This window comes from Cyprinodon tularosa, unplaced genomic scaffold (genome assembly GCF_016077235.1).
Source record: "Cyprinodon tularosa strain WSP-4 unplaced genomic scaffold, ASM1607723v1 ctg44, whole genome shotgun sequence".
NCBI lineage: Eukaryota > Metazoa > Chordata > Actinopteri > Cyprinodontiformes > Cyprinodontidae > Cyprinodon > Cyprinodon tularosa.
The window spans coordinates 1,575,104-1,585,452 of NW_024039163.1; the positions used below are offsets into that span (position 1 = coordinate 1,575,104).

The window sequence follows — 10,349 nt, forward strand, 5'->3', positions numbered from 1 at the left end:
TGGATGTGACGCATGCGCAGTGGCTTCACAACTCTCCAGTCCCGTCCTCAAAGCTCAGACATCAACAAGAGCCGCTTTACTGATGCGGGTTGGTTTTCCTAATACGCTCTTTAAGGATATCTGCTTTGCGTCAGCTTCACCAAACTTTCATCAAGGTAACGTCTGCGAACGGTTTATATTTGTTTTGCTGTGTTTAATTACCTGGTTTGTTAAGTATTTGTTGCGCTTAGAGATGTGAAATAAAAGATAAGCTTGGAGTTGTCTCCGAGCAATTGATGTTTTGTAGGTAATTTTATTGATGACTCAAGTGAAAGTGGAAAAAGGATGGAGAAGAGGGAAAGCTTTATATCAGATGCAGACATAAGAAGCAAGATTGTGGCTGTTGTTGTTGGTGCGTTCGGCTGCGTGAGGGAATCACTAATTTAACCACTAATGCAATTTATTTAAAGTTGAATTTTGCATCATTTTATAGTTCGGATTTTTCAAAACAGCACTGTAGGGCAGTTTGTTGAATTTGAGCGTATTTTGTTGAGCTTTACATTGATGCCAAGTTGAATCCTTCACGCCCACCCGGAGTAGAGATGCGTCTCAACACGCGGCGCCACTGTCAACAAAACGCCTCCTGTTAAACACATACTGTCCGTGAACGCACCGTGGAGCTCAAACTCCCTCAAAAAACTGTTTAGAGCGAGAAACATGAATAGAAACCGACTATAAGAAGATAGAAGCTTTGAACTTTGCGCACATGTTTAGTTGGACGAGGGCAGTTGCTGTGACGCGGCTGTGGAATAACAAAGAGTTAAGATCAAATTACACGTTTTTAACGAAAAAATGCCCTTTATTCCGGCTCAAAGTGGGATAATTTATTTCGAAGAGGTGTTACTCTCAGTTTTTTAGCTCGCAAGAAGTTCAAGTGAGGAGGGGAAGTCGGGCATCGTCGAGTGGAGGACGGTCATCATAAAATGGGTGCGCAAGAAGCAGGTCGTGTGGCATGCCATGCTTCCTCGCTGTAGAGTGGGCGGTGAATTTTTTTCAGCGACGTATGCTTCTCCTTTGGTATAAAATGAGCGAGTCTCTCAGTTTATGAAACATTAAGGTGTTATTAAAGCACGGGCGATAACTTTCAGCGGGGTTTGTTGTAATTAATTTGTTAACATTTAAGCTTTTGCTGAAAATCGCATCACACCCCCTTCTCCACATTGCCTCCGCCTTTGAATTGTGTTGCCATGTTGACTTACGTCACGTACTGTATTTTGCTGCAGAGATCGTGTGTGGTTAAAGACGGCCCACGGGAAGAGGAAAAACATCTACCTGTAGACTGCTGCAAAGAATAGCCTGCTGTTGTAAAGAAAACCATTATATTATACTAAAATAATTAATTAATATTATTAAAACAAATGGCGTGTCATAATAAAGGATTCCATTTTTTCTCATTCAGTTATATTCCCCAGATTTGGTTTTGCTGCCCTGAACTTTATTTTACCTGTCTATATTTTATTTGCATTTTGAAACAAAATTACCCTTCCTTAGAAACTATACAATTCAAGTCTGGGTATTGGCACCATGCATATTTAATGCTTTGAACTTCCATATCAATGCGGTTTTTGCACCAGTTTTTTTTTCTCCCACACTGATTATATTTGATCACTGCTGCACTTTAAGGAATGGAAATGTTCTGAAAGCTGTACAAGTAGTTTTGTATACACTCTGCATATGCAAAATGACAGCAAAAATTCTCTAAGTCAAATTAGTAAAGACATTTATAAGCAGTGATTATAGTAATAGTTCACTGATCTTCAATCAGTTTACAGATGATCAAAATACTTTGAGTTGATACAAAAACTATATGACATATCTCCTAATGCATAAGGAGGAGCCGGCTTACTCTTTTAATTCCCTTTCTTTAGAAAATGTAAAATGTATCATAGAACTAGCAGCACTTACAAACATGTAAGTTTGCAATTAATTAATTGAATAAACTGCTGATTTGAAATTAATTATTGGAATAGTTTATACGGATTCTTCACAAAATTAAGAACACTACAGACAAACCGTGACTAACCTGATTCCAAAGGATGTCAAACGATGGCTAAGGCTGTGTCTGGATGTTCGGAGAGATGTCATTTTATAGGAGTGTTCGAATAGATGACGTGTTGTGAATTGGCACTATATAAATAAACTAAACCGAATTGAATATGTTGTGGAGGAAAAAACAGTGGACTCAACATTTCCCACAATACACCTTCAAAAGTAGTGATCATCCATGGTCACTAGATGAGCAGATATCTCCCAGAATGGGATATATCTGGGAGAATGAGAGAGGAAAAAGATGGCACAGGCAGGGTAGCCTGAGTCACGTGACCATCAGGGAGCAACTTAGTGCACTATAAAGCCCACTATATAGTCCCAGCTCTTTATAGTGATTCAGGGATTTGGGCGAACATTGTCTCTTTAGTCAGAGGCTTCTTACAATCCGCTGCAAGACAGACCACTACAGAAGATCCTTCCTGCCTAAAAATATTGACATATACAACATCTTGTTAAAAAAAAAAAATCAGTTAAATAAACATTTAATTTCCCTTTGGGATCAATAAAGTGTTTTTGCAATTGTTGCATTTGAATTAAAACCTCAAAACGATGTTGGGAATATAATTGCCCAGGATACCCCATTAGGTAATGCATTGCAAATATTTTTTTACGTATTCGGTTTGGTATCATTTAACAAGATTTAGCATCCAGCGCAAAACGTTAAAAAATAACCAATTATCAACATCTGCTGGTGTGTTAAATCAGCAGCAGAGTGAAAGGTCTTTGAATTTTTCTCATCTCTGCAGCTCTCCGTGTGGCAACGCACTGTCAGAGGACCCCCAGGAATGATGGCAGAAAAAAAAAAAAGAAAATCCAGTCTGGGAGGCGCGGCTCCCAGTTTTGCCGCAGTTGGTCCACATGTGTAATGGGAGATTACATTTTGCCTAGCAACATAAATCAGCGCACACTTTTGCATGTTGCGCGCTTATAGGTGTTCCAGTCTCCTGCTGCAGACACGCTTTCATCCAGCATGTTTTTCTTCTCCGGCCAAAAAAACAAAAAACAGTTATTAAATATCCCGGTGATATGGAAGCGTAACATTGCATGATGTGCAGCCTGGTGCGTGCCAGGAGTTTCTAAAACGTTGCGTGAATCCAGTGAGCGCAGCATGGTGACATTATCTGTCTGACACGCTGTCTGACTGTTGACCTACTTCCACCATGTGGGTCACAGCAGAGTGATGCTTCACTAATATCTCTAACTATTTATTATGTTTATTATTAAATACATTTTTAATGAATTATGATAATCCTGAATTTTTTTAAATGTTATTATTTAAGTTCTAGCTGTGCAGCATTGCAGTCTATATAAAATGCACAGTGATGATGAGCTGTTAATATTGAAATATCTGTGTGTGTATGCAGATGTTTGGCTTTCATAAGCCCAAAATGTACCGGAGTTTGGAAGGCTGCTGCATCTGTCGGGCCAAGTCCTCCAGCTCCCGTTTCACAGACAGCAAACGATATGAGAAGGACTTCAGGAGCTGCTTTGGGTAAGAGAAGCACACCTGAACACGGCCTCTTTTGTGAGGACTTGCTGCATCTTTATTGTTTTGTTGTTGTTGTTGTTTTTTTTGTGTGTGTGTGGAATTGCAACCCAAGTTGAAAAAAACGAACTGTTTTTGCAGCTTGAGTGAAACCAGATCTGGAGAAATCTGTAACGCCTGCGTCCTCCTTGTGAAACGGTGGAAAAAGCTACCAGTGGGAACCAAGAAAAACTGGAACCATGTGAGTCCTGGGGACTCTGGGGTATCTGACATTATAGTTCCAGACTTAAGTATGAGGAGGTTTTTACGTTTTAATGGATCAACCAACACACACCGGTAGAGGCAAAGATTCAACATTTTTAATTATGTTTTTTTTTTTAAACATGGTAATATCTCTAAAGTTTATTAAAGAACAATAGTAGGCGAACGGTGTTGAGAAGTTCAAAGCAGGATATCTTATATAAGAACATTCCAAACTTTGAGCATCTCTAAGAGAGCTGTTTCATCAATTGTTTTCAAATTTAAAATCTACCAAGAAATGTCCGTTTTAATTGGGAGCTGTAATGAAGAAAGCCTTAATCAGAGAAGAAGCAGCTTCAAAGCTGATGGTAATTCTGGGGGGAACAGCAAAACAACTGTTATCTTTACGCTCAACACATCAGGTTACATGCTAAACCTTTATGTAAAATATATAAGACAGGAAACTATTAGTTTGCATCATTCCTCTACAGATAAATGGAGGTGGCAGCATCATGCTGTGGGGGGAGCTTTTCTATGCAGAAGCAAGGAAATTGGAAAAAGAGTAATTCTTCAAACAAAAAGCCATTGGAGATGGTTGTAAATAACTTTAGTATGGGTTTCAGATAATTGATAGTAGAGACTTTGGATTAATAAAAAAACAAAAAATGATTTCTTGTGTGCAGGTTGTTGATGCCAGAGGGGGTCCCAGCCTAAAGATAACATCCAGGCCAAAGAAAATCAAAACCATCTCAAAGAAAGCTCGACCAAGCCAGATCAGCAGGCTGCAGAAGGAGCTTAAAAGACACAGTAAGTTTGACCAAACGCTGACACCAGGACATGATAACCAGAGTGGAAAAACAGTTTGTCAGATCTAAGAAGCTCCTGTTCTTTGTTCCGATCATCAGATTCAGACGCCCACAGCACAACGTCCAGTGCCTCTCCAGCTCAGTCTCCCAGTTACAGCAACCTGTCAGACGATGGATCCGACACTGAGCTGAGCCGGGGGTCCGGCCGCTCCCCAGTCTTCTCCTTTTTGGATCTCACTTACTGGAAGAGGTAGGTCTGATGCTACAATTGACATAAGGAAGGCCACTTATTTTGATGGTCCATCCAGAAAAAGACCTTCCTCCACTATACCTTTAAAATTTTGGAGCGTATTTATTCATAGAGCCACAAGAAAGAACTCTACTTGTCACAGATATCCTATCTTTCTTTTTGGATTATTAAATCTACTCAAAAGTAGAAAACAAAATGTAATATCAGATAAAGGTAACCGTAGAAAAGAAAACTATCCAATGCAACCTGGCTCTAAATGTAAACCTATGTTAAAACCTTTCATCAATGTGGCTGGTTTGATTGAACTGACTCGATAAAGTGCTTTAAAATGGCCTGTTTTTAATGAGTCCGGGCTGTAGAGATAAAATGAGGTGAAACTGGATTCAATTAGGCCCGAGTATTGCCAGATCCTTCAATTAATAATTAAACAGAACCTAACGGAAGACATGAAGTAGGTTTAAACAACTCATTAAATACTTAAAATTAAAATTAATGAACATATGGGGGTAAAAAATGACAAGCCACATATCTAAAAACACTTACAGAGTAGTTTTAGATTCACCGAGAGCGATTTTCAACAAGGTTCAAAAAAAGGAACCGTGTCCAACCCTCCAAGGAGTGGCTGGCTAACCAAAGTTATTCCCAGAGTGCGTTGACACTTCATTCAGGAGGTGACAAAAGAACTCAGAGCAAAATCTACGGGGCTGAAGGTCTGGTTTAAAGTCAGATAAGTATCTATAAATTAACAAATGGTGAAAAAATGCTGTCAAAGAACACATTCACAATTATCTCAAATATCTAAACTCATATCCTTTTGAAAAATATTCTCTAGACTCATGAGACAAACGCTCTTATTTTGAAGCTTATTACCTGCAGCATCAAGTGTACAGAGCATTTCAGAAGAAGAATATGATCCCTGCTGCAGTCAAACATGTTGGTGTCAGGCACTGCTTTGCTGCTTAACGACCCAGAAGATTTGCTGTCATTGATTCCATGTCACTGGAACTACAGATTCTGCTCTCTGCAAAGCATCTTGCAGGAAGATATCCAGACACCAGTTTGTGTGCTGAAGCTCACAAAAACTAAGTAGATGCAGCAGGAAAAAAATGTCTAATCAGACTCTAAAGCTAAATCCAATCGAGGTAGAATGGCATGACATCAAATAGTTTAATTAAAACGTTTATACAAAGGAGAGAACACTTCACCAGTCATTACAAGCAGTTGTTACTTAGGATCCTTTTTTCTCACATAAACTCACTAATTAATTTTTTTTTCAGGTTATCTTTTTCTAATTTCAAAATCTGTTGAATAATATACAACATTTTTGTAATTCTAACTTAAAAAACTAAATATTTTGTCTTACTATAGTAACCAATTAATAGATGAGATGGTTAAACTAGTTTATGCATGTTTCAACTATTAATTTTAAATGTATATTCAGAATTAGTCATATACAATTTGGTTGAAAGTATGGAAAAAAAAAAACCCAAAAAACTGTAGATGGACTTTTCTAAATGTAAGTTTCTAATAAAAAACCAAAAAGAACTCGACATTGAAGCTGCTTATATAAATGTAGGAGTTAACAGAAACACAGATTGGAGCTGATTATCACAGTAACATTTTTAACTGCAGCATGTTCACACACACACACACACACACACACACAGAGATTATTAGCAGCGCTGGTTTCCTTCAAAGAATCTGATTGGGCCCAACGTGTCCCGGTCTGTTGCAGGCAAAAAGTGTGCTGTGGTATAATCTACAAGGGCCGCTTTGGGGAGGTGCTCATCGACCCCCATTTGTTCAAACCCTGCTGCCGCAAGAAACAGCGACAGCAGCAGCACCAACAGGAGGAGGAGGAAGAGGAGGAGGACGAGGAGGAAGACGAGGAGGAGGAGGTCGAGGTAGAGGAGGGTCAAGTGGGGGTGGAGAAATCCCATGTGGAGGAGGAAGCAAAGAAAACGCCTACGGGTGAGGAAAATACTGAGCCTGCTAAGCTATGTGTGACAGCACCTCTAACCAGCAGTGGGGAGGTGTTGGGGGAAGGCTGGTGAAGCACCCCCTAACATTTGGCAATGCTCTGAAAAAAATCTCGGGATGGATTTCTTTTTGTTTTGTTTTTTTTTGTTTGTTTTTTTTTGTTTTTTTTTGAGCACTTACAAAAAGAAGTCGCCTCAGATTGCCTTCAATTAAAAAGCAGCTACAAACATCTTTTGTCCTCTCCAGGAAAACGTTATTATGGTTGAACTGTAACTTATGGACTTCTATGTTCTATCTGTATATTTTTTGGGTTTTTTTTGGATTCAGTGTCTTTTAACCATGCTGATGACGGACCATCATCTGTGGTGTTATTGATCTACTTTAAATGAAATGCTGGAACTCTAGTTTGCTGGTACATTTAACAGGTTTTCTTCCAAAACGCAATACATCTGCTTATTTACAGGAAAAAGAAGGTGCTACTTGAAATTTATGGCTCAACATGTTAAAGATCTGAACCTATTCTCACTGTGGATATCTTCTAAGCTTACATATTTATGCCTGATACAGGCACATCTCAATGAAGTAGAATATTAGGGAAAAGTTAATTCATTTTAGCAAATAAATAATAAAAGTGAAACTTATATTTTTAGTAGATTCATTAAACACAAGGGTAAATGTTCTTCAGTTCTTTGTTTCTGTAAATTTTAAAGGCTGTGGTTTAGAGCTAATGAAAACCTAAAATATAGTTTTACAGAAAATACAGCATGCACTTCTTCTGCTACACTTTTGCATCAGTGCAGCTTGATTTTATTTTTTTGATATTTTCAATGTTTGCTCTTTTGCTTTCCCATTTTTCTCTAATTATTATTTCTAGTTTTTAGTCAGACATGTTGGCTGGAAAGTCAAGCTCAGTGTTAAAACAGCCATATCTGTATTTATTGAAAGTGTGGCCATCGCAATTCAAGGTGGAAAGTTAAGTTTGTCAGCAGAGCAAAGCCTGAAATGATATAAATGTCCTGTAAGACTCCATCAGCAGAAGACCCAAATCATCACTGTCTGCTGAACAGAGATATCAAAAGTATTAATGTTTATTACGCAAGTAAAAGTATAAATCCTACTGTTTAAAAATACTTTTTTAGAAGTTAGTGTCAACTTCAGATTTTTATTTAAGTAAAATTGTAAAAGTAAATTTTTTTTTTAAAACTATTTAAAGTACAAAAGTAAAAGTAATGCATGAAAAACAAATGTGGAGGACAGATTGATTAATGCAGGAGCTTATTAAAGGAACATTTTTCTAAAATTCTGGACGATAACTTCCTCATACTTCTTAGTTTTATAACTAATGGCAAAACTGTCAAATTTAACTTTGCATCATCTTGAAAAACTATTCATTTTGCCATGTAGTGAATAACAAATTGGTGCAGTAAGTCCAACCGCAAAGAAATTAATTGTCCAGCTGAAACAAATTGTTTTGATGTTGTTTTTTTTTTAAATACCAACATAACATGTTGAAAACAAGCTTAAATGAAACAAAATTTAAAAAATCTATTTTTAAAATGTAAAAAGTGGAGATAATTGCAAAAAATTGTATGGAGCAGAAGTAAAAAGTTGTCTCCAATATAATTACTCTAGTAAAGTATATATAGCCAAATTTTCAACTTAAGTAAGGTAATGAAGTATTTGTATTTTGTTATTTGACACCTCTGCTGCTGAAACTTAACACTGACCCTCCACCATATTGGACTTTGTGCCTCTTCCGTCTTCCTTCAGACCTTTTGCCTTAATTTGAAAAAGGCAAATTCATCTTTTATAGATTATGATCATTCCAGTATTTCCTCTTTTAGCCCAGTTAAGACGCTTCTGGTGTTGAAGAAAAGAATTTAATAAACAAATGTCAAACCTTCTAATTTGTTTGGTCCTAAGACCGCATTATTCCTTATGTTTTACCTCATTTAACTTCCCATTAATATGCTCAGTTACAGATTTCTGTAAACAGCAGATTTAATTTAGCGAAGGTAGTTTGTGGCTTGCCACATCATAAATAGTATAAGTGACTCTATAAAAAAATAAATTTTTAACAGTCTCCTCTAACATTGAGCATTTCTGAAAAACTGAATTTTGGGTTTTCATAGCTAGAAGCGTTAAGCCATTTTCATTATTATAATTTTATATGAATATAGAATGAATCTATGTATGAGTTTCCCTTTTTGAGTTGAAATACTAAATTAACTGATGTAATGATTTAATAATGTATACCTTTTGGTGTGAGTTCTTTTATTTATTTAAAGTAGAGGTCCTTGTTTTAAATCATTCAGAAGTTTGCTTTGGAACGATTGACACTTTACATGACGGAGCACACGCATGTACAGCAGCCCCTGTGTTTTCCTGTCCTTTCACAGTGACGTCCCCCTCCTATAAGAGATTTTATATATATATATGTATGTATGTGTGTGTTTTTGTTAAGAAAACTCTTTCCAAATGTGGTTCCATTGACATAAGGCCTATTCACAGTCTCAACAGCAAGTACACCAGCCTTAATTGTGTGTTACAGTGCTAGCGTTAATCTCAAATTGGTATTAAGGAAACAAAACAAAAAGGGACAGTAGCTATGTTTATTGTGGCCTCAGTGACACACAGTGCATTCTGCATGGATGGGAAGCCCGCCCATCCAGACGACCTGAAATAACCCTGATGCATGAGTCTCGGAAAAAATGTTTGCATGGCCTTACAAGACTCTGTAAATCTTTTGCTTATTTTTTTTTTTTTTTTTTTTTGGGATCAGTTTCTCTGAAGTTGTACCTTATTTTTGTATGTTTAAAAAAGATAAAAGGAAAAGGAGAATTATTGCCTTTGCATAACAATATCACACCCAAACAGAAAAATACAAAAAGAAAAAACGGTTTATAGTCTTTCAGCAATACCACTGTCAGTAAACTCTGTCATTTTTAGTCAGTTTATGGTAAAAGTCTTTATACAAGCTGAAACGCTATTGCCTCTTATATACCACAAATGTGTTGTGATGTATAGCCTGATAATACTTTATTTATCAATCGAAAGCCAAAGCACATTGAAATTCACCCAATGTCAAATCAATGCAGGTTTTCTATGGACACTTGTGCTTGTCCGGGCCATTTGTATGTATCTTTATGTTATTCTTAAAAATAAAAAAAAAATGATAAAAAAAATAAATAACACTAATATGAAATGTCCTACACATAATGTTGACCGTTTGGAGCTGTGGGTTTGATATGTACATAAAAGGGCCGGGAGGGTCTGACGGCTCTTAAATACGAGTTTCATTATTTATTTAATTCATATTTATTTGTATCCTGGCTTAGAAATGTTGTACTATGAATTATTTTCGCCGTTAGTGTTTCTTTGTTAGGAATGTGATGCTGAGACTTCAAAGCCGTTTCAGATGGATTTTTTTCGTTTTTTGTGCAACTATTTATTTGCTCATTAGCTGAGTTGCGTGCAAACTTATACTGTATCACCACTT

General features: G+C 37.0%; 1 protein-coding gene across 1 annotated transcript; it reads left to right on the top strand.

Annotated features, from left to right (window-relative positions):
* Positions 1-7,099, top strand: sinhcaf (SIN3-HDAC complex associated factor). The gene is made up of 6 exons (XM_038300026.1): positions 1-155; positions 3,453-3,580; positions 3,716-3,815; positions 4,498-4,621; positions 4,720-4,870; positions 6,606-7,099. Exons 2-6 carry the CDS (start codon positions 3,453-3,455, stop codon positions 6,922-6,924), a joined length of 822 nt encoding a protein of 273 aa, XP_038155954.1. The 5' UTR covers positions 1-155; the 3' UTR covers positions 6,925-7,099.
* The last annotated feature ends 3,250 nt before the right edge of the window (positions 7,100-10,349 follow it).